This window comes from Phocoena sinus, chromosome 8 (assembly GCF_008692025.1).
Source record: "Phocoena sinus isolate mPhoSin1 chromosome 8, mPhoSin1.pri, whole genome shotgun sequence".
In the NCBI taxonomy this organism is placed as follows: Eukaryota; Metazoa; Chordata; class Mammalia; order Artiodactyla; family Phocoenidae; genus Phocoena; species Phocoena sinus.
In genome coordinates, this window is record NC_045770.1 from 106,565,252 (window position 1) to 106,590,052 (window position 24,801).

At 51.5% G+C, this 24,801-nt stretch overlaps 1 protein-coding gene across 1 annotated transcript; it reads right to left on the reverse strand.

Annotated features, from left to right (window-relative positions):
- Window positions 1-11,071: 11,071 nt before the first annotated feature.
- FGF19 (fibroblast growth factor 19) lies at window positions 11,072-20,580 on the reverse strand. The gene is made up of 6 exons (XM_032641229.1): window positions 20,514-20,580; window positions 15,799-16,033; window positions 15,376-15,432; window positions 14,736-15,049; window positions 14,220-14,323; window positions 11,072-11,386 (listed from the first exon to the last, which is right to left on the reverse strand). The coding sequence occupies exons 1-6, from the start codon at window positions 20,578-20,580 to the stop codon at window positions 11,072-11,074; spliced, it is 1,092 nt and encodes a 363-aa protein (XP_032497120.1).
- Window positions 20,581-24,801: the final 4,221 nt, after the last annotated feature.

Consider the following 24,801-nt stretch of genomic DNA (forward strand, 5'->3'; position numbering starts at 1 on the left):
ATTGACATATATACACTAATATGTATAAAATAGATAACTAATAAGAACCTGCTGTATAAAAAATAAATAAAATTCAAAAATAAGAAAAAGATACATGACCCCCCTGTGGAGGCTCTCGAAGGTCTCCACAGGGCTGACACTCCTTCCTTTCTTCAAAGGGGCCTCAGCTCTGAGCCTCCAATGTCTGCCTCCAAGGACTGTAGTCCCCCCTGGCCGGGGACCCCTCTCTGGACTTTTCCTCTACTGCTCCAGCAGCCCTCCACGCACCCCCCAATTCCTCCCCAGCTGGAGGGCGGCATCCGGAAGAACCCCAGTCAGGCCCAGAGTGCGGTCTTGGGCAACAAAGGGTGGGCAGTCCCCTCGACAGCCCTCCCTTCCCTCCTTTGCTTGGTGGCTGGTTCTGGTCCAGGAAACCAGCTTTTGCAGCATCCGAAATGCGGTCTCACCCACTGGGCATTAGTGGAATTCCCCTGGCCATGCCTCAGTTTGCCCATCTGTAAAATGGGAGGAATACTGATGCCCACCTCGTAGGGTTGATAAGAAGATGAATATATGGTACGAGGGCAATAGAATAAATTCATAAATATTATAAATGTAATACATTTTAAATGTCGGGCTGCAGAAGGGATGGAGCCTTCCTCTCCTTTCGCACTCTCCCCGGGTGCACGATCCTAGGTTCTCCCGCCTCCCACGGGGGTTGTGTGCGAAAGAGGGCGGGTGGGCGGCGGCTGATCAACCAACCACAGGGTGAGACAGAGGATGGGGCGCACGGGAGCCCGAACACGCTCCTCCGGGTCTCGAGCCCGCGCGGGGCAATTCGCACACCCGCCACCTGGGGGCGCCATTGCGCTTCGGACCAGCTCCCGCCCCACTCGGGCTGCCGCCGCCCCGCAGCCAGGGCTCAGGCACCCCTCCTCTCTGCCCTCCTACGAGTTCTGGAACATTCTTCTCCGGAGCTTACATTTCCCCAGCCGGGACACCATAACGACGATAAGGACCCACTGTGTGTCAGAGCCTCTTCGTAGGTCATCACTGTCATTCTTTTGTTTTTTTCTTTTTTTTTTTGCGGTACGCGGGCCTCTCACCGTTGTGGCCTCTCCCGTTGCGGAGCACAGGCTCCGGACGCTGCAGGCTCAGCGGCCATGGCTCACGAGCCCAGCCGCTCCGCGGCATGTGGGATCTTCCCGGACCGGGGCACGAACCCGCGTCCCCTGCATCGGCAGGCGGACTCTCAACCACTGCGCCACCAGGGAAGCCCATCACTGTCATTCTTAAAAGCAGCCTTGGAGATGGACCTTATCAGCATAACTCACAGAGGCTCTGGAAGGGTACGCAGCTTCTAAGAGGCAAATGTCACAGCCTGTTCCCCAGGTAGACACCTCTGTTACAACCCATCTCAGCCCCTGCCTACTCATCCCCCACCAGGGACTGATCAGGGACCCTGGATCCACCGCCCCTGTCGGCTCGGAGCCCTCAGATCACATATGGGAGAAAATGTGGGCCAAGTGACAGGTTACACAGTTCTGATGGGAGAAGCGGGGTTACAGAGCCCCGCCTTCCAGGTCCCCCAGGGGAGCACCCATGTCCTGGATCTTTGCCCCTACAGGCGGCTTGAGTCTGGGCCCAGCTACCCACCGAGGTCTCAGACTCCTCATGGGGGGCTGGTGTTGGAGTCCAGGCTTCAGCATCAGTCACTCCACCTGGGGCCCAGGGGCTGTGGGCAGAACAGCTGACAAAGAGGTGACCCCCACCAGCCCTCGTGTATGGGGAAGCCCAGGCTGGTTGGTGTCTGCCGCGCTGTGGGCATGGTACCGTCACCACCCGGTCTCAGTCCCCCTTAAAGTAAATTGAGGTCGGAGGGGCTTCTGAGTCTGCGCCCAAGTGTGTGTTAAAATTGCCCCTGGGTAGATACGTTGAGAATGCAGTCTGGCAGCCTCTGGAAATGTTTGTAATGTGCGTGCCCTTTCATGCAATTCCACGTGTGTCTGTCCATCTGTCGTGGGTTGAATGATGGCCCCAAGAAGGTATGTTTAAGTGCTAACCCCAGAACTTGTGAATGTGACCTTAGTTGGAAAAAGTGTCTTTGCAGATATAAGAATCTTGAGGTGAGAACACCCTGGATTACCCACATGGCCCTAAATCCAATGACAAGTGTTATATTGTGACACAGAAGAGGAGACACACAGAGGAGAAGTTGAGGCAGAGGCTGGAGGGATGCGACCACAAGCCCAGGGACACCTGAAGCCCCCAGAAGCTGGAAGAAGCAAGAAGGATCCTCCCCCAGAGCTCAGGAGGAAGGGGGGCCCTGCCTGCACCTTGATCTCAGACCTCCGGCCTCCAGAACTGGGAAAGGACAAATGTGTATTGTTTTAGTCTCCCGGCTTGTGGTCATTTGTTATGGCAGCTCCAGGAAATGAACACAGCATCCTGGAAAATGCTTGCTGATGAGCACGGAGAGACATGTTCAAGGATGTTTCTAGAGTACTGCTGATAAGAGGAAAGCATCTCAGCATCCGTGTGCCTCCACAGTCCATGGTGCTGAGAGCGGTCCACGTGTAGGACAGAATCCTGTGTAGGACGAAGCAGGCTAGTTTAGTTATCACGGTCAGGAAGGTCTGCGATAAAGTGAGAGGGCGCAACCACTCCAGGCAGAGCCTAAGGGTGAGTGGTCAGGTTGGAGGAGCTGTCAGGAGGCCAGAGAGGCTGGTAGAGGGATGGAGAGAGGGGGTAGGTGAGGGCAGGGAGAGGAGAGCAGTGCGGAAGGGGATTACAGGGCTTGGGACCGCGGTGGTACCAACAACGGACGTAGCAATGCGCACAGCCCTGGATGGGTGGGAGAGTGAGCCAGGGCGGGGGGACTGGGGAGGAAGATAGACTTCTTCTTTGCCCATAGAATTTGCTTTTTCACAAGAATAACTCGTGCATCTTTATTAGTGTAATTAAATACACACCTTTTTAAAAGGAATCTCACGTGGAATCCAGGGACCCAAGTCTGAGCCCCCATTTTACAGGTGGGAAGCTGGAGGCCCAGAAAGGACCAAGCTCTGCTGCTGGTGTCATAGCTGCGGCCAGTGAGGACTCCTCACCAGGCTCCCCACTCCCCCAGTTGTCCATCAGCCCCCCACCCACCTGGCCTGGAGGGGGTACATGTTTGGTGGACAGCACTCCTGCAATGATGTCCCCCACATGCTCTTCTGCACCCCAAGGCAGATGGAGCTTCCCAGGGACCTGCAGGACTCCAGGGCTCTGAATCGCGCCCCCCCATGACTCACCCTCCAAGTTATACTTCTTCCTTTGGCCAAGAGGACCCCTCCTCACCTAGGTTTTCCCTCCATCACCCACAAGCAAGTGCCTCCAGGACGCAAGACGCTGGGTGAGACCTGGATCCTGCCTCCCCAGGAGCTCCTGGTCCATAGCCTGTGGTTCTGTGAGGATGCAGGCTGACATCGTATCAGTGAGTCTGTGGGTGTCCTGGGGGGGCTGTGGGTACAGCGGGAAATGAACATTAAAACCTGCCTCATGGGGCTTAGGTACTAAGAAAATGGGCTAAGTCCAGGTTAAATTCTCTCATCTGGACTTCATTCTCAGCAACATATGTGGAGATATTTATTAGTTTGCTAAGTATGCCATAATAAAATGATCCCAGCGATCCCACTCCTGGGCATGTATCTGGAGAAAACTCTAATTTGAAAAGATACACGCACCCCAATGTTCACAGCAGCACTATTCATGATAGCCAAGACATGGAAGCAGCCTAAGTGTCCATCGACAGGTGAATGGATAAGGAAGATGTGATATATATATATATATATATATATATATATAAAATGATGGAATATTTTATATTCGGCCATAAAAAAATGAAAATCATGCCATTTGCAGCAACATGGGTGGACCTAGAGATTTTCATACTAAGCAAAGTAAGTCAGAAAGAAAAAGCCAAATACCATATGACATCACTTATATCTGGAATCTAAAATATGATACAAATGAACTTCACAGACCAGAAATAGTCTCACAGACATAGAAGACAAACTTATGATTACCAAAGGGGAAAGGGAGGATTAATTAGGAGTTCGGGATTAACATACACAGACTATTATATATAAAACAGGTAAACAACAAGGACCTGCTGTAGAGCACAGGGAACTATGCCCAACATCTCGTAATAACCTATAATGGAAAAGAATCTAAAAAAGAATAGCTAGCTATATACATATGTATAACTGAATCACGTTGCTGTACGCCTGAAACTAGCGCAACATTGTAAATCAACTATATTTCAATAAAAATTTTAAAAACCACGGATGGAAGGCTTAAACAACAGAAACCAGTTGTCTCGGTTCTGGAGGCTTCAGGTCCAAGGTTTGGTTCCTCCTGAGGCCTCTCTCCGTGGCTGGCAGCCGGCGTCTCCCATTTCCTCGTGTGGCATTTTCTCTGTGCGCACAAACGTCCTTCACGTCTGTCTCTTCCTCTTCTTTTAAGGACGCCAGTCATGTTGGATGAAGGACCCACCCTAATGACCTCATTTTAACTGGATTAACCTCTTTAAAGACGCTATGCCCGAATACAGTCGCATTCTGAGATGTACTGGGGGTTAGGGTGTCAACGTCTGATTTGGGGGAATGCAGTTCAGTCCGTGACACACACAGATATATGCACAGGATATATATATCCTACAGTTATGTGCTCCCTGTACTTCCTTTCAGAGGTGTCCCCTGCACACATAAGCCTCTGGGAAGGATGGCAGTCGGTGGCATTTGCCTTAAACTCTAGATGGGAGGAAGAGAAAGCAAGCAGGAAACTTAAAGTTATTAAGGAAGTTAAGAGGGGGGGAGGGAAGGAAGTTTGGATGGATGGATGGATGGACGGATGGAAGGAAGGAAGGAAGGAAGAGGAAAGATTGAGTTCTGCCTTAGTCTAGCAGGGCTGCCATATAACAGAATTTCACAGACCAGGTGGCTCCAGAATGAAGGAGAAATAGACATTCTCAGAGGAAGGAAAACTAAGAGCATTTGTTGACAGCAACCCTACCAATGAAGGATGGCTAAAGGAAGTTCTCTGAAGAGAAAGATATTAGAAGAAGGCTTGGAACTTCAGAGAGGAAAGCGCATGGCACTGGTCACACCAGGGCTAAATACACAAGACTAACTTTATCATGCATTTTTTAAGATCGCGTTTGGTGAATCAAAAACAGTAACGTCTGACGTGGGACTCAGCGTTTGCAGAGGAAAGACGACTTAAGACGATTTTACTTGGAAAGTGAGTGGGGGGGCAAAAGATGGAAGTCAAAGGAAGGTTCCTCCCCTCCACTCAGTGTCAAGGGTCTGGTATCAGTAGGCAGTGAGGACCTGTGTGTGTGTGTTGGGACACCCAGAGCACAGCCGCTAAGAAAACTCTCTGTCCCCCTGTCCCCCTCCCTCCCCTCTCTCTCTCCCCTCCCCCACCTCTCCCTCCCCTTCTCGGTTTCTCTCCACCTTTCTCTGTCTTTGTCTCTCCCCCCACTTGCAAAAGATACACCTCCCCTCCCCATTCCCGGAGGTGAGCCTCCTTTCTGGTGCCTTGATAGTGGGGGAGGGCAGTCTGATAGCAGGTAGGTTGTCCTGTCCTCTGTAACTAACTGGGTGAGCAGTTTCTGCATCCTGGGTGGCCCTGTACTCACCCACCCCTTAGACCTCCCTGTCTTTTGGATCCTTTCTAGGTGGCATGTCCTGATCCAGAAGAGGGAAGCTCACCCAATCTAGCCCTAAATGGTGAATGTAGGCATTTAGAGGGAATTCTTCTCCCCCTGGGTTTTCCTCTAGGGAACCAACCCCGCTCCATCCCAGAGCTTTTCGGGGCTGACTCTTCCAGGTGCTGGAGGAAGTGACGTGGAGCTGACCCGTCAGAGCATCCTGGCCCCGGCTGTGGAGACCTGGTGCGGAATGAAGATGGGACATGATAAGGGTCCACCGGACCTGATTCTGGGACTCCTGCTGGAGCTGTTGGTAGGAGAGAATTGTGTGTCACCCCTGCCGAGGCTGCAGGAGGACAGAAGAGAAGCTGAAGCTGCTGGGGACCGTCTTGTCATCACGAACAGGAAAGTGCCTGGAAACTGAGACAGAGACTCACAGAGACGCTGACGCCTGGGCCCAGACTTAGCGTGCCACAGGCCTTGAGCGGGTGTAAGGATTCTCACTTTACAGACAGGAGCCAACCCAAAGAAAGAATGGGATTCTCCCAAGGCTTCCCTGCCCCTGGGGTCTTTCGAATTCTGCTTCTGGGCTCTGACCACCGGACAGACTTGTCCAAATGAGCCATTTTCTGCCCCTGGTCCTGTCTCCTTATTTGACCCCCATGTCCATGGTGTGGAGCTAAAGCAAGGGCTGCCAGATAAAATACAGGGCACCAGTCATATGTGAATTTCAGATGAGCAATGAATAATTTTTTAGTATGTCTCAAATATTGCACGGGACATACTTATACTAAAAAACCCAAAGCGTTGCTTATCTGAGATTCAAATTTATCTGGGCATGCTGAATTTTATCTGCTAAATTTGACAACACTATCTAAGGCAGGAAGGGAAAGACAGCAAGAGGGCGAGGCTACCTTCCTAGGAGGTAGGACAGGTGGGTGGATGCTAAGAGACAGACTCAAAAAAATGTTCTTCCCTGTCTCCTGCCAGAGTGCCCACATCATCCATAGACACAGTCATCATGACTCTTTGGCCACCAGGTCAAGTGAAAATGTGACCTGGAGGGAAAACATATCAACCATCAACACTCCAGTGTGAATTAGTTTACAAGGTTGTGCATTTACTCATTGCCAGCTATGCTGTAGGGAGGAGGTTCCAGGGAGGGAGGCTTTTCATTTTCCCTGTTTCCCTGTGGTCCTCAACCTGGGCTGCAGAGGAGAACCACCAGGGAGCTTTAAAAAATCCCTCTGTCCATGAGAACAGACTGGTGGTTGCCAAGGGGGAGGGGCTTGGGGGAGGGGTGGGGTGGGAGTTTGGGGTTAGCAGATGTAAGCTATTATATACAGGATGGATAAACAACAAGGTCCTACCGTATAGCACAGGGAACTATGTTCAGTATCCTATGGCAAACCATAATGGAAAAGAATATTTTAAAAATTCCACTTTGCTGTACAGCAGAAATTAACACAACATTGTAAATCAACTATACTTCAATTAAAAAAAAAAATCCCTATGTCCAGGCCACACTCATTCCAATTAAACGAGGATCTCCAGGGCTGGGGGGAGGGGGGGGGGGTCTAGTTATACCCCAGGGGATTCCAATATGCATCCCGTCAACTGAAAAAATGCACTACCTTAAAGTTGAGAATTATGTTTTATTCCGCGGCCTTTCTGAGGACTTGAGCCTCTCAGATAGCTTTGAGGGACTGCTCCCAACACCCCCCCCCAAAAAAAACCCCAAAAAACAAAAACCAGGTAGTCACATCAAAGCCTTAGACATCAAAATATTACTGTCACTTAAAGAAAAACCAGACATCTCAAGTTAATGCATTTAGCGTGATATTTCTCTGCACGGGGAGATGGAAGAGTCTGGGCTGATTGAAATCATTCCTTTTAGGATGCAGTCCGGTGGGGAGGCGGCTGCAGTGTCTGAGGGCTTGATGGCCGCAACATCCTTTGTTTACTGATATGGCAGACGACATTTTTCATCCACAGCCAAATCTGAGAACCAGTGGAAATGATGGTTCAGGGTGGAGAGTTCTAGTCCTCGTGAGGGCTGATGTCGCTGGCAGCCCACCATGTAACGGGATCTTGCAGACAAGATTCTATTGGATTCCCCCAACAGTTCTGCAAGGCAGACATTGTTCATCTCACTGTCCGCACCAGGGTGCAGACTCAGAGAGGCTACAGGACTGACTCAAGGTCACGCAGCAGGCTAACAGCCTGAGGATCCCTTGCCGGGTTGGCCTGACCCCATAGCCCTTCCACCAGGCTGCCTCTTGGCTGTGCAACTTTGGATGAGTGCCTTGCCCTCTCTGGTCCTGCACTTCCTCATCTGTAAAACAGGGCTAGAGGATGCTGTGTCAGCAAGCATCATGCAGTTCTGCCTGCCCAGGACGGCTGGGGCGTTAAACAGTGAGGGGGCCTCTTGATGTGCAAATGGCAGGGGTCAATTCTGAGCGCCTTGGGCGTGTCATCCGTGTGAAAGGTGGTTTAGAGGGTGGGGCCCCCTTGCTGGTGGGGTGGGAGGTGCCCGGTGAAATGGTTTTCCTAGACTTTAACAATGATTTCAATCATCGTAAGGGCCCCGCCTAAGCACCCAGTAATCCCCTGCTGAGCGAGTGAAGAAGACACTTGCCCACTCCAGGCAGTGTGCTGCAGCTCCATTCTCATCCCACCCTCGGCCCATTTTACAGATGAGGAAATTGAGGCTCAGCTAAGAATGAACAGCCAGCGTCTGTCCCCCAGCAGTCTGTCGCCCAGCCTTCAAACTTACCCATGCTGCATCTGTGACCCGGACAGCTTGAAGAGCAAATGTGTGTGGTTTTTATGTTGTCAGAGGACAGGTTGTTTCTGCTTGGCAGCTGGTGACGGGGCTTTATTTTTTCTTTTGAAATAATTATAGATTCACCATAAGCTGCAAAGTCGGTACAAAGAGGTCCCGTGTCCCCGTTGCCCAGCTTCCCGCAACGGTTGCATCTTAAGTAACCTTGGTGCTACATCAAAAGCAGGGAATCGAGGTCAGTCAAAGGTGAGTGTCATTCTGGCATTTTATCACACGTGTAGATTTGATACCACACCATCAGGGAGACAGGGAGACACAAAGCTGTCCCAGCACCACCTTTACATTCACACCACCCCTAACCCCCGGCAGCCCATCAGTCTTGACTTTTAACGCACGTTTCAGAAGCCGAATCCATGTATCTGTACTTGCATTTAGGGGGTAGGTCCTGAATTAGCCGCCCCATGGAGACCGTCCCTCACCCCCCTTCTTCCTTGCTAACAGACCCTCCCGACCCCGTTGGATCAGAATGGCGGTGTGCCCCACCTAACACCTGCTTTCCCAGCCTGCCCTGCAGCTGGGGGTGGCCCTGGGATGTAAGTGGAGTCTGCTGGAAATTTCTAAGAAAGCTTTGGCTTTGTAGATGAGAGGCCAAGGCAGCCATGAGTCCTCGTCCCAGGCTGGAGAACAGACAAAAGTTTCAGCTGAAGGCACACAGCCATGCTGAGACCACAAAGCCACATGACAGAGACACCATGAGGGTCACAGAAAACAGCCTGGGTTATTGCTGGGCCGTGAATAGACATCACCACCTGCTTTGTTACTGGACAAAAGAAGCCCTGTATGTGTAGGCCAGTGGTTCCCAATCAAGGGGTGATTTTGTCCCCCAAGGACACGCAGCAACCTTTGGACATTTCTGGTTGTCACGATGGGGGGTAGGGGAGGTTACTGATGTGTTGTTTTTTTTTTTTTTTTTTTTGGCGGTACGCGGGCCTCTCACTGCTGTGGCCTCTCCCGTTGCCGAGCACAGGCTCCGGACGCGCAGGCTCAGCGGCCATGGCTCACGGGCCCAGCCGCTCCGCGGCATGTGGGATCTTCCCGGACCGGGGCACGAACCCCTGGCCCCTGCATCGGCAGGTGGACTCTCAACCACTGCGCCACCAGGGAAGCCCCTGATGTGTTTTTGAGTAGAGGATGGGGATGCTGCTCATCACCCTAGAACATTCAGGAACACGTGCCCCCAAATATCAGAGTCCCAGACACAGCAAACACACAGCAAGTGCCTCCTCTCCTCCCCTCCCCCGGCTTCCTCCCAAATATCCCAGTTCCACAAATATTCCAAACAATTTTTGATACAAAGTCTGCTTTAATGTAGAAAAAAACCCTCGTGTACATACATAAATACCATTTGGGGGTATAAATAAAGTAAGAAAATAAAGAGATGTACATATCAAACACAATAAATTACTCATAAATATCACAGTGGAAACCAAGTGCTGGGGAAAGGACCTGATCTCCATGCGGCTTTTACAAGTTACTGGAGAGATGGGGGGGCTTTCAGATCTTCCTTTTTCTGGCTTTGAGATGAAATGTTTGGGTTTACCTAAGGTGGGAGGCTGCCAAGTCCCAGTTCACAGAATGACCCCACACCAGGGACCACGGGCTGGAAAAAGGGAAGCGGCTGCCGAAAGACAGCGTTTTGCCCTTTTCAATCCCAGCGCGTAAGGAGGGAGTCAGCCCCCAAAGTGAGGTGAGAGCGAGGAGTGGCGGGGGGCAGTGGGGTTCCATCTCTAGGGGGCCTCAAGTGAAATCCACACAACCAGAGATCCCATTCCCTGGAAACCCCAGCGGCTGTGACAGGGACGGAGGGACTGGCACCTCAGGGGGTAGGGAAGGAGGTGGGTAGACTGCCTTATCTGCCCTGGGCAGGTTGCGAAGGGGTCCTGTGGAGATTATCCATCCCAGAACCAGCCATAGCAGGGAGTACTCAAGATTTACACCCAGGCTGGAGGGGGCCTCTGCGCTCTCCCTGCTCTTGAAGCCTGGTGGGCAGGGCCTGCACCCAATTACTTCTCAGCCGGAGGGGCTTGGGGAGGGCCAGTGGGTCTCCTTGGAGTTGGGATCTGGAACAATTTTCACATGCAGTAGAGTCAAATTTACCTGAGGTTTCACCAACGTGATCACCTGTACATGAGTTAAAAATGACTGCTTTTCCACTGGCTGCCCCTGCTAGAAAGGATGGGAGAGAACTGCAGAGAATGTCAGCTTGGCATAAGAACGCTGCCAAAGGTAGTGAGCTCCCCACCAGAGGAGGTATTCAAGCAGAACCAGGGCAGCACAGTGACTTGTCCAGCAGGGTTGGGGGGCTGGGGTAGGTAGCGGCTGGACGGGTAGGATGGAAGGCTTACAATTTCATGATCATACAAGTCTATCCACTAGAAACTGGCACAGCCAATGTAAAACTTTTGTCTATGTACAAGTTCTAAATGTTTCTTCCTAAAGCTAAATAGAACCTGGACTCAGGATCATACTTGTAGAAAACCCAGTCCGCAAGCACCACAGGCCTGGGTCCTGGTCTCCAGGAGCTGGGGGTGGGAAGAGGACAGAGCCTCTAGTTACTTATAGAAGCTGGGACTCTTTACCACTCCCAGTTTGGTGGCGAGCCCAAATGGGTCCATGCTATCTGTTTTCAGGGGCAAAGCAAACAAATCGGGCTTCAAGTGGTCCTGGATTTCATCGGGCTCTGTTGGGATGGTGGACAGCATGGGAAGGAAGTGAGACAGCGGCAGAAAACCCCTGCCTTTGAACAGCTGCCTCTGCCTGGCGCTGCTCAGGGAGACCGGGAGATGGTGTTTCTTGGACCAGTACACGTTGTAGCCGTCCGGACGGATTTCCTCCTCAAAAGCACAGTCCTCAGCCGAGTACTGACTCTGCAGAGCAAAGAGGCAGCTTGTGAGCATCAGTGGGTGCCCACCAGGGTGTGACACCGGCAGAAGTAGTAGAGAGACCAGAGCCAGGTGAGTGTGTGTGCTACATACCGCCACTTGGGTCCACACCATTAGCTGTGTGTGTGTGTGTGTACAGAGTTAAAGGTTATATAAAGGTTATAAACTATGAAGGTGTAGAAAGCACATATTTATATATATATATGCTTATATGTATTTAGTATAATGTTGTATATATACTTATATAAAGTATATAGCATGTGTTATATTAATATACTCATTAACCATATTACTTTTATTAATATATAAATATAATTATATAATATTAAGTGCGTGTTAATATAACACTGAACATATATACTAAACATATACTTTATATATAAATATATAGGTGCTTATATATATTTAGTATAATGTTATATAACATATACGAAGTAGAAACTTTTTTGTTATAATATACTCATCAAACATACATCACATTGTATTAATAGGTAAATATTTAATAAATTATATCATATTAAATACATGTTAAATATAACATTAAACCTATATACTAAACATATATTATACATATATATGTACCTTATATACCTTTATACTTTGTAACCTTCAACTATCCACACATACTTCATGTGTTTTACGTATATTCTCAATATCTATATATACCTTACATAGATCCTTTATATTTTTCACTAACTCATGTCACTTTTTAAACTTAGTCCTGTTCTGAGCAATACCCATAAAATCACGGCCACGATAGGCACACACGCTTCCCTTCCCCTTACATTGACTATATAATTATTGCCATGAAAAAGTCCCTTGTATTCCACTGGCACGTTGGGAGACATGGCTAAGCTAGGTTATCCTTTTTGGATCAGTCTTTTAATTAAGAATCAGGAGTAATCCAATCCGGGGCCCAGATGAAAGAACCTATTCCCCATTTAGGCCCAAATGACTGTGGTTCTGAGCCTTTTTGTCTGGTGCCCTGGTAAGAGAAACCTCAGCCCCTCTGGCTCCTTTATTCAGTAGCTGGGGCCCTCCAGGCAGCCTGCCAGGATCGGGGAGATAAAGGCAGCCCCCTCCCCCCAGGCCAGGAAGAAGCCGCCACCCCGTGGGTGGCCAGAAGGACCGGAAAGCAGTCTCTGGTTCCAGAACACAGAGAAAGAGCAAGTCGTCTCCCAAACCCGAGAGGCTCATTACGTCTTGGGGACACGGAGGACAGAGGACAGCCAAAGGCGGGGAGCCAGGAGGGCTGGGCCATAAACTACGCTGGGAGGCACCCAGTCTCATTTCTGCCCAAGCCTACAAAGGTCGCTGAACTGCAGGTGGGTGAGCGCTGTGCTTAGATAAGGCCCTGATAAGGCCTGCATCTAATGAAGCAACCCGTGCAGGGATAAGGCCGCCAGACTGCCGGGGAAATGCGAATTGGTAAACAAGGGAATTAAAACCAAATGGAGCGGCTACTTCACTCTGCTGGTTCTTTGGAAGAAATTAGCATCTCATTTGCCATAGAGAAAATGAAATGATTTCGAGTTTCTAGAAGAATGTGGAATTTGTTTAAAACAAAAATCCTCAAGTTTTGCTAAATCGTGACCACGGGATCCAGAGGCAGAACAGGATTTTAGGTGAGGAGAGCCTCACCCCCCAAGTTTGGACTAGAATGGTGGGTTAGACCCATCGGCCCCTGCCGGCGCTCCTCCACTGGCGCCCTCACCCCACCCCCATAAGTAAACGTCACAAAAGTGGCAACTGCGGGTTTGGAGTGGCTTTGGGTATCAGCTTTCTTTGCCTCCATTCTTGTCCTTTCACGCAGGACTGCCATAAAGCCTGCAACAGGCAGGTTCATTTATCTATGGATGAACAATAAAAGGGCACCAGAACCACAAAATTTGGGGACACAAAAAAGATTTGTGCTGCGGAAAGGTGGGCATCTGCACCCATCCTTTCTGGATGGTGGGGCATCCCTTGAGGAGCGGTCCCCTCCCTACCCCCTGGCCCCTGCCCCTCCATCCCAGCCCCCGGCCCAGCGGGGCTGCATTGAGGCCCCGCGCCAGGCCGGGACCTCACACAGCCTCCTCTGCGAGCCCGGGGGCGCGGGCTCCCTTTGAACTCTCCGCCTTTGTTCCGGCGACCAGAGACCCGGCATCTGCTCACTTCCTGCCCTGAGACCTCTATGGTTACCTGGGCCTTCCCAGCCTGCCCCCCGCCACCCAAAAAAGCCTTTGCAGTTCAGGTGAGCCCGACAAGAGGATGAGCACGGCCACTGCAATATTACCCTAACACGGCTGCAAAAATCAGTTTTTCTAGTGGATAAAAATTCAATGTAAAAAAACTCTTCAATCCCAAGTGCGGTTTTTCTTCTGACTTATTTGAAGGTTGACTTTTAAAAACAAAAAAAACCCAAGTTGTGGATATACCCTTCTTTCTTTCCTCCCCACCCTCTTATTTTAAAATACCGCAGGGAGAGGGGGAGGGGGGCCGAGCACCACACACGCACAGGCAGAATCGGAAAAGGCCCGAGGGGGGTTTTCCCCGTTTAACGTCAAAGAGCCGAGAAATGGGTTTCCTTAGTCCGACTGGACCCGCTTTTGGTTCAAGTGGAAATGCAAAGGCGGGTCTCAAGCATTCTCCGGCCATAAACTTCCATATTTAGAAAGTCGGACATTAGCTTAGTCCGGCCCTTGGGGCCTTCCCCTCCGAGCTCGAGCTCCATGGGGACCCCGGCAGAGGACGCAAGGAAACCCTGTCTCTGATCCAGCGCGCCCCCCTCGCCCGCAGGCCCGCGCCCCAGCGCGTCCTGCCGGGTGGAGACACCTACCAGCCCTTGCATTTTGCCGTCGGCGCCCATGCAGAGGTATAGGACGCTGCGCTCGCCCTTGATGGCCACGGTACTCAGAGCGACTGCCCTGATCTCCATCAAACCTGGGCGGGAAGACAGCACAAAACTGCAGCCGGAGCCCGCGGGGCCCACAACACGTGGAGATGGTTGGTGGGTGCGCGGGACCGTGCCCCCCCATCCCCCAGTTCCTCTCGATGTCTGGGGGCCCGGGGAGGGAGTAGAATGCCGAGGTGCCAAGACCTGGGGTTCCCGGGAGTGGTGGTGGGGTCCGCAGGAGCCGAAGCGGGGAAGGGGAGGGTAACGCGTGGGTGCAGTAGGTCCAGGCACCCATTCCCCCCTCCGCCAGCTCCTCCCGCTGTCGGGGGGTCCGGGGAGGGAGTGGAACGCCGAAGTGCCAAGATCTGGAGTTCCCGGGAGTGGGGAGCTCGCGGGAGCCGAAGGAGGTAAAGGGAAGAAGGGGGGATGTGACGGGTGGGGGATCCGGCGGGCACTCACTGTGCGCGCTCTGAACCGGCGCGCAGTCCACGGCGCCGTCTGAGTGGATGCGCAGGAAGCAGCTGGAGAGGCCCTGGGGGCCCGCGGTGTACAGGTGCCGCAGGCGGACGGACTCGCCCCAGCCGTAGTGCACGTGCGGCCCGGCGTCCGAGAAGGCTAGGGGGCGCCCGGCTGCAGCCAGCCAGAGGCCGGCCAGGACCAGGGCGCGGGCCACGGCGCACCGGCTCGGAGCGCTCCGCATGGCACCTCCCTCGGGGGTCTGGGCGCAGAGCGGGCGGTGAGGGTGCGGGAGGCTGGGCGGCAGCCGGGAGGACCTGCGGAGCGGAGTGTGCGGAGGCGGGGTGGCCGCTGCCCTCGAGACAGGAGGCAGCCGAGTGCACCGGGCACCTGGGCGTTCGGCTCTCCAGCTCCGACGGCGCGGCGGCTTGAGGCCTGCGACCTTATATAGAGCGTCTCACCCGCGACAACGAGCATTTCTTATCGGGATTGCATCAGCCCTCCGCCCCCCACACACACCCACTCACACCCCGCCCCCGACTCAGCCTCTCCCTGGGCCCCGCCCGGGTGACCCCGCCCAGGCCGCCCAGATCTGGAGGAGGAGGAGGCCCGGCTTCGCCGGAGACGTGGGGGGAGCTCCTACCCGCGGCGTGGGGGCGAGGCCTGCGGCCAGGTCGCTCTCGGCTGGGCGACGTTGGTTCTGCAAAGAAATCAAGGAGACAACGGAGCCCAGCCCTCAGGCCACGGGCTTCCCGGGGAATGCGCCGGTCGCGGGGCGCTAGCAGGGGCGCGGAGCAGGAATCCCGGGATCAAAGATCGGGGGGCGGGGGGATGGCGCTGAGCTTTCCGTCCTTTACTCCCGGTCGGAAAAGCCTCGCCTCGGCTTTGGGGTCCTCTCCCCGAAAAGTCCACATCCATTCCCTCCCGCCACCGTCCCAACCCTCAAAGCTCCAGAGCCGAAGCCGTCCACTAGAATTTTGCCTGCAGCTCAGACCCTCTCACGTTCTCCGGCTTTCTGTTCTCGCGATCCCTGCCCGCACCGACCACCACCGCCCCCCGCTTTTACCCCAGTAAATTGTCCCCCGACTGGGGACCGGGCGCGACCTCCACTCTCGGAGGAACAATGGGGTCGCGCAGGCGAGCGCTAGATGGCGCTTCAGCCCCGGATTCGGCCCGGCTTGGCTCTGCGCCCCGTCGCCGTCCCGCCTCCTCCCGGCTCGGCCCGCTGCAGTCCCCGGAGATGGAGCCTGGAAGGGCCGTCGTGGTGAAGGCGCCTTTCGGGGGCAGGGTGGGCTCGCAAGCTGCGAATTGGGAAACTGACTTTCCAGGGTGCACGGCGCAGGGAGGCTCCTTTGTTTCTGAGGGGCCTTTTGCCGTAGGTCCGGTCCTTGGGTCCCTGAGCGCTTCTGCAGTGCCAGGGTGTGCTGTTTGCGGCGGGGGTGGGGGGTGGGGGGACAGGCACCAGCTGGGGAAATTGGGGCCACTCAATGCAATGGCTCCCGCAAACTGGATGGCTGTTCTGATGAGGCTCGGAAAAAGGAGACCGCGTCCAGAGAACGCCCGGCAGGAAAAAGAGGGGTCCTCCTAGGGGGCTTTTGGTTCAACACTGATTCTTTCTCATTGTTCCTCCAGCCCCTCCGCCCCCAACTCTGGGTGAGGGGCCCCAGGAGGCTGGTTTTGGGGAAAAGCCACACTGGCTGAGCTCAGGGGCGACGGGAGGGCAAACAGGGGAGACAAGGGAGAAAGCAATGCCAGGCCTAATGAATTTCAATGAGCAAAGGCCATGTTCATACCCCAGTCGGTGACTGGCGTTAATGACGGAGCGCGCAGAAAATGTCACCAGGAAAGTCTTTACAAAAAGACATCATCTCGAAAGCTTTATAGGCCGGGGACCCCCACGCTGAGTGTCTTGGTTCAGAAAGCCGCGGCTTCTGTTAAATCTAATTACTTCCCCCCTGTGGCTTTAAATCGACAGCGGCCCCTATTAAACTTAATTACCCTCCCCTGCAGCTTTCGTTTTAAAGATCCTGGATAAATGCGGGGCATTGAGGAGGGTGACAGAGGCTGCACTGGGGGCCGTGCCCCAAATTGGGCTGGGGGAGGACGGGGCAGCCTCTGGTTCCACCCGCACGCCTCCGCTGCCCCTCCTAAGGCCATGGTGGGAAAAGAGAGGCCACCGTGAGCCAGGAGCTCAGGAAGCTGGGAAAGAGGCAGCTTCCGACGCCCAGGCCCTGTTCTAAGTGTGTGATGGGTGCTCTCCCCCCCACGGTATTCTGCCCTCCCCCACTGAACAGAGAGGGGGCCCCAGAAAAGTGTCATAGTGACCCAAGGCTGCACAGCCTGTAAGTGGTGAACCTGGAATTTGAACCCAGGCCGTCGGGCTTATAAATCTAGGCCAAGCTGCATTTCAGGGAGACAGTGTGGCCTCCTAGCAGGGGCGCGGGTCCCAGCGTCAGACCCTCTGCAGCACAGATCACGCCCCACTGCTCCCTGGACAGCTCATGAGCCAGCTGGGCCTCTTGCCTCCTCCTGCCTGCTTTCAGCCTTGTCCTGGGTCATACGGGAGAATGGACAGATAGTGCCCGGGATATTGTTCATGGAGACGGACAGCCATCGCCTGAGGAGCTGCTGTGTACGTGACAGTTCATGGTCAGAGCAATGGTCTGCGAGTTTCGGTGGTTAATCTGTTAACCAGCCCAGACTCGGCCAGACCTCCAGCCAGGATCTGCACCCAAGCGGTGGGGCGCAGAGTCGGGGCTGGTTCGCTGGTACCCTGGGTCCGTGTGGTGGCAGGAAGCCAAAAAGGGCCGAGGAGAGGCGACGCTTGCCAGCAGGGGGCGCTGCCGCTAACGGTGGGGGCTCTCCAGGTGAGAGCGGTGATGGCACCGGAGGTGAGGACCAGCCAGCTCCCGAGATGCTCAAGGCAGACCCCGACCCCTGCAACCCCCAGTGTGCTGGGTGGGGCTGATTTCCAGCGTTCGGGCTGCACTTGATTTGGTCCAGGTGGCTGAGCCATCTGACTCACCCTGGTGAGTGGAGCGGGCAATGCAGGCAAGGTCCAATCATCCCCACACTCTCTCGACCCACGCAGGGCCCCAGGGGTCTCAGGCCCAGATGGCCAGCAGGGCTTGGCGTGGCGGCTTTGTTCTGGGTCTGATGTTAGCTGGGATCTTTTTTAACTGCCCTAAACACTTCTCCTGGGGTCTCCCTCCTGCATCTGAGCTTGTTGGTGTCGTTCTTCTGATCGTGGTCAGTTTCCATTGTTTCTAAACCCACATCCCAACAACTAAGAAAATCTCTTTAGCTTGACTTCCAGGCTTAGCATTGTGGAAGTAATCCCTTTTCTTTTCACTTTACAGTTAGAAATTTACGTTACAATGTCAAAAGTGCCTTCTTAAATACACAAGCAATTCTCTGGGCCCATCCCAAATCCCCCGCCCCCGCCCCTTAGTTGAGAAGTACTTTGTAATTACAGAAACTTTCGGGTGTTGGTAAAAATCTTCATCAGAAAAAAATAGGAACTTTGGGGACAGAAAGGATGGTGAAGACTTGGATGCGGGTGGCAGGGGCGGGGGACAAGCCACACAGCCGGTTCTTGGCCTCGCTGAGACTGGAACTCGGGGTGGGAGGGGGGCACCTGAGTCTCAGCCTCATATTTTTGCTAGAATCTACTAGAACATGCATCCTTTTCCCCAAAGCGTTCTGCTTCACCAAAGCCCTTTTTCCCCCCATTAGGATCATTGTTCTAAAAACAGGGCATCCTGCCAGCCTAGAAAAGAGAAGTCTTCTCTGAGCCTCAGTTTCCTTATTTGTGAAACAGAAAAAGGAAAGTTTTTAAACTCCAAAAGAGTTCATGTGAGAATTAACTCACATTAGAGATAAAAGATATCTCTATCAAACACGGGATCCATATTTACACAGAGACCGCCTGGCAAATGTAGGTGTATAACAGACGGGCTATATTTGCTACATTTATTACTTATTTTATTTTATTTTTATTTTTAAATTAATTAATTTTTGGGGGGGACTGCGTTGGGTCTTCGCTGATGCGCGCGGGCTTTCTCTAGTTGCGGCGAGCGGGGGCTGCTCTTCGTTGCAGTGCATGGGCTGATCATCGTGGTGGCTTCTCTTGTTGTGGAGCACAGGCTCTAGGTGCACGGGCTTCAGGAATTGTGGCACATGGGCTCGGTAGTTGTGGCTCACGGGCTCGGTAGTTCCGGCACAGGGGCTCAGATCTTCCCCGACCAGGGATCGAACCCGTGTCCCCTGCATTGGCAGGCCGATTCTTAACAATTGCACCACCAGGGAAGTCCCTATTATTTATTTTAAAATGTAATGGTACTGAAGAATTGAAATAAAAATATTATTTAAAAAATCCAAAAAAAAATGTAATGGTAACCTTAAAGAAAAGACCAGTCTAACCTACGGTGACAAATCCTGGCTGGTGGTTGCCCAAGGTGGGAGAGGGGGTGGGGATCTACTGGAAAGGCCCAGAGGATGCTTTCTGGGATGGTGGGAATGTTCTTTTTCTTGATTGCTGTGAATAATAACAGGCAATGACATTTGTCCAAACTCCTTGAACGGTGCCCTTAAAATTAGACAGCATTTTATTGTAAATTATGCCTCAGTAAAGTTGATTTTGAACATTTTCAGTGCAAAAGTCATCCTTGTTCCTGGTTGAAAATTTGGAAAATACAGGAGAGCACAAAGGACAGTTCTGAAACCTGTAACATCGTGACTGCATTACGAGTCACTGTTTCTATTTGGGTGAATTTCTTCCTCAGACTTTTGAAAGTGTGTTCATATATTTTTTTTAAGTATTTGAATTGTATACTCCTGTTGCCCCACCTACTGTAAACATTTCCCGTGGCATTAAATATCCTGCAGGCGACCTCTCTAGGTGCCAGCAGATCTGAGTGGTGTACCGTGGGGTGTGCAGTCTGTCCCCTGTTGCTGTATATTTATCTTGTTTCCAATTTCCCAGTCCACGTCAACCAGGGGAGGACATCTGTGGAGGCACATCTCACACCTGCCCACTCTCGGAAGGGGGATTACTGAGCCCGTGGTCTCTCTTCCCATGTGCGTTCCATCAGCGTGAGGCCGCTAGATCAGGGCAGGCTGGAGCGGCGTTCTCCTGGAATTCGGGAGCTACTCTGTCCTGTCTACACTGAGGGAGGTACAGCTTCCTCCAGACATCATCGGGCGAGTCTGACACGGTGTTTAAGTCACGGTCACCACCAGCCATCACCCAGTGGCACAGCAGCCGGGACTGGCAGCCTCTCTTGCTGTTGATTCAGACACCCACCCCACTGACCCCCCCAGGGCCTGAGACCCGCCCCCCCCCCCGCAAGTTGGCCAGCTCCTCCCCCACCCCCATCGGGCAGGACCTGGGTTTTGTCGTGCCTGACTTTTGTCATTTGTGATGATAGGAGCTGGCACGTTTTTCCTGGGATTGATTCCTGCCCATGAATTCTGTTTTCCCACTGCCTCCATCATCAAAACAGAAATATGTTCCGACGGAAAAGATTTGGACCCATCAGTGTAGCGACGTAAGAATGCAGCAACGGCGTGAATGCGACCCAGCGAAAGAAAGCAAAGAGGAGCTTGATGAGAAAACATTAGCTGTGCTGGTAGTGATGTCTTTCAGATAAAATTAAAATATTGAAATTGGAAAGTACTAGGACCCCAGACCTGTGATTGCCAACCCAGCCTCCACCAATTGACGATTCTTCAAACTTGATACACAAAGTGGGCTCACTTTGCTGTACGCCTGTTATATACCAGACGCTGTGCTGGTCATGATGATGACGATGGGCATGGGCATGGGCGTGGGCATGGGCGTGGGCATGGGGATGGCTGACACTTGTTAAGCCCTTAGTACGTGCCAAGAAGTGTGCTAGGCACTTTATGTCTTTACATTTAATTTTCACAGCACCGATTATATTTTTATTGAAGGGTAGTTGATTTACAACGTTGTGTTAGTTTCAGGTATACAGCAAAGTGATTCAGTTATACATATATCCATTCTTTTTCAGATTCTTTTCCCATATAGGTTATTACGGAGTACTGAATAGAGTTCCCTGTGCTATGCAGTAGGTCCTTATTGGTTTATCTATTTCATATATAGTAGTGTGTATATGTTAATCCCAAACTCCTAATTTATCCCTACCTCCCACTCCCTCCCCAAACTAACCATAAGTTTGTTTCTTATGCCTGTAAGTCTGTTTCTGTTAACGAGTTCATTTGTATCATTTTTTTTAGATTCCACATATAAGTGACATCATATGGTATTTGTCTTTCTCTTTCTGACTTACTTCACTTAGTACGATCGTCTCTAGGTCCATCCATGTTGCTGCAAATGGCATTATTTCATTCTTTTTATGGCTGAGTAATATTCCATTGTGTGTGTACATATATATATATATATCTCACATCTTCTTACCCATTTATCTGTCAATTGACACTTACGTTGCTTCCATGTCTTGGTGCTTGTGAATACATAGCACCCATTTTATTTTAATTTATTTATTTGGCCGTGCCTTGGGGCATGGGGGATCTCAGCTCCCTGACCAGGGATCATACCCACTCCCTCTGCAGTGCAAGTGCGGAGTCTTAACCAGTGGACTGCTGGGGAAGTCCCAGCACCCATTTTAAAGATGTGGAAAGTGAGGCTCAGAAACTGTACTCGGCCCAGAGGCACAAAGCTAATAAAAGCAGAATTGGGGTTTGAATCCAGTTGTCTGAATTCAAGTCATAAAACTCTTAATTATTGCACTATATTTAAAAAAAAAAAAAAAAGAAGAAGAAGAAGGAAAGAAGGGAAAACCAAAACAGACTCTCTCAGAAAGTTGAGAGGCCCGCCCAAATTCAGAGGCTCAGCCGGGGCCAGGGCCCTGCCTTCCGATTTCTCAGCCCCATCACCTGCCTGGATATTTTCCTAGAGTGGTCATCTGAGCCCCTGGGTTGATTCCCTGTAATACAGCAAGAGAGATTCCTCCTCCCGGCTTCAGAGCAGCCCTGGTTCAGTCACACCTGGCTGTTGTCTCTTGGTGCCATTATTGCTCTGTCATCTGTCTCCTCGTGGACACATCTCCGCGGAGGTGGGGGATGCGTCTGCACAGTTGACAGCCGAGCCCTCAGCACCTCGTGCAGATCCTGACATGTAGTTGGTGGTCAAGAAATACTGTGAGAATCATTTAAAGGAACCAGGAGGTGTTGACGTGGCCGCGAATTCACTGGGTTCGACAGTTTGTCTATCCTTTCCTTGTTCTTTCCATGCCTCCTTCCTTACACCCTTCCCTGGCTTTCATTACCATATTGATTTTTTTGTTGATCTGCCAACCTTTCTGAGCGCTTCTGATGGGTCAGACCTCATGTGCCAGAGCCTCTTCCTGCCCTATGGTTCCCCAGAGGCAGGGCTGCTCCCCCGCAGCTGGGGGATGTACTTGAGGCATCCAGAGACGCAGACAGGGAGGCCCCGCGCGGGCGTGGTTGGCATTTCAGTTGCAGGATACTTTGGGCCAGCCAGGTAGCGTACATGAGAACTTCCCCAGAAGTCTGGAACAGGATAGCCCCCTGTACCGTAATTACATTTCAGGGAGCACTGCTGGACTCTGAGATGCCTGCTGTCATTTTCATCGTGACCCTCGGAATGCTGGAATTCCTCTTGGAGTGAAGTTGATAGAGAGAGAAACCTACCAGCATTGGGGGAGGAGGGGCAGCGACTTTCACCCACCATCAGATCCGGTTCCTTTGCCTCAGCTCACGTGTAAGACCTCGTCTCTGCTCTGCAGTCAAGGCCGTTATCACACAGAATTCCGGCAGCAGCACTGAGAGCCAGCTGTTGACCCATTTGACAGATGAGAGACTGAGGCTCAAAGCCAGGCTGGCAGTAAAGACCCGCTGATGCATAAGGGAATGGCGAGCAGCTTCCAGGAAAGGAACCGAATGAGGTCACCCAGGGAGCAAGGCTCAGGGGCGGTGTTTCGACAGGCACATGTCACTCTAATTTCCAATCAGGTAGAAGAATTAACCAAAGGCTCAGGCTGCCCCCCGGAACCAGAATAGGGCCTGAAGCAGTCCTGCAGTTTTGCAGCCAGCTTCCAAAAAGGCGATTTGAAAAATGGAGCTGAGGGGAACCGCAACTCACAAACCTGGTCTCCTCCCACCTGGCCCAGGCAGAGACCATCAGGAAGGACAGGTAGGTGTTCCCCGAGGCTAAGCTTCTATGGACGTTGAACGCACTGTTCCAGCTCATTTGAAATGGATGGGCTCAGAGTTCTGGGGCTGGACAGGACCTGCAAAGATGATTTCCTAGAAGCCCCTCATTCCTAAGTGAACAAAATAAGAACCAGGGAGGGGAAAGGATGGGCCCAAAGACATCCAGCCTGTGGGCAGCAGAGAGGGGACAGGAACACACTCTATTGTAACGACATTCCTTCTGTCCCAAAACACACACACACACAGTCCAGTGCAACGTTGGATTTGTGATAAAGTCTTTTGAAACAGAAACCCCCCTACACTCTGAAAGTCCCTTATTAAAAACACCTGCCCAATCATATATCCAGAGAAAACCATACTTCGAAAAGATACATGCACCCCAATGTTCATAGCAGCACTATTTACAATAGCCAGGACATGGAAGCAACCTAAATGCCCATCGACAGATGAATGGATAAAGATGTGATATATAGTATATATACACGGTGGAATATTACTCAGCCATGAAAAATGAAATAATGCCATTTGCAGCAACATGGATGGACTAGAGATGATCGTACTAAGCAAAGTAGGTCAGAAAGAGAAAGACAAATACCATACGATATCACTGATATGTAGAATCTAAAAAAATGATACAAATGAGGGAATTCCCTGGCGGTCCAGGGGTTACGCTTGGTGCTTTCACTTCCGGGTCCCGGGTTCAATCCCTGATCAGGGAGCTAAAGTCCTGCAAGCTGTGCTGCACAGCCAAAAACATAAAAAGATACAAATGGACTTATTTACAAAAGACGCGCAGAAAACAAACTGATGGCTACCAAAGGGGAAAGGGGGGAGTATAAACTAGGAGTTTGGGACTAATAGATACACACTACTATATATATTGATAAAACAGATAATCGTCAAGGACCTACCGTATAGCACAGGGAGCTCTACTCAATACTCTGTAATAAGCTACATGGGAAAAGAATCTGAAAAAGAATGGATATATGTATATGTATAAATAAATCACTTTGGGCTTCCCTGGTGGCGCAGTGGTTGAGAGTCCGCCTGCCGATGCAGGGGACGCGGGTTCGTGCCCCGGTCCGGGAGGATCCCACATGCCGCGGAGCGGCTGGGCCCGTGAGCCATGGCCGCTGAGCCTGCATGTCCGGAGCCTGTGCTCCGCAACGGGAGAGGCCGCGACAGTGAGAGGCCCGCGTACCGCCAAAAAATAAATCAATAAATCACTTCGCTGTACACCTGAAGCTAACACAACGTTACAGGTCAGCTATACTCCAATAGAAAAATAAAAGTGTTTTAGAAATAAAAAAAAACTTTTTAATCTTAAAAAAAAAGGTCAAGAGAAAGTAAACCGCTATAAAGGGCATTACCGGGACCCTTGGAGAAATGTAAATGCAGACTGTCTGCTGGTTAACAGTCTGTGGTGGTTAAATTTCCTGGGTTTCTCCTTGTCTCGTGGTTCTGTAGAAAATGTCCTTGCTTGTGAAGTATTTAGAAATAAAACTGTCATATCCACAACTTTCAAGTGGTTCAGAAAAACGCGTAGTAGGAGAGAGTAAGGATGCAAATGTGGTAAATGTTGGTGATGCGGGGGAAGGGAGTATGGGAGTTTCTTGTGCTGTTCTGGAAAGTTCTCTGGAGGTTTGGAATTTCTCAAAATAAAAAATAGACATATATACACTAATATGTATAAAATAGATAACTAATAAGAACCTGCTGTATAAAAAATAAATAAAATAAAATGCAAAAAAAAAAAAAATAGAGGAGAAAGCCCCACCCACCTGCCTGGTACCCACTCGTGGCTTATTGTAGAGCCAGTGGCTGGTGCATCGGGAGGGATTTCCAGTCC

Coding starts and splice junctions, on each gene's coding strand:
- FGF19 (XM_032641229.1), bottom strand. CDS start 20,580: ATGCCCACGCCCATGCCCACGCCCATGCCCATGCCCATCGTCATCATC. Junction 15,050..15,375: donor GCCTCGCCCCCACGCCGCGG/GTAGGAGCTCCC, acceptor TCCGCTCCGCAG/GTCCTCCCGGCTGCCGCCCA. Junction 14,324..14,735: donor GCCGGTTCAGAGCGCGCACA/GTGAGTGCCCGC, acceptor CTTCCCGCCCAG/GTTTGATGGAGATCAGGGCA.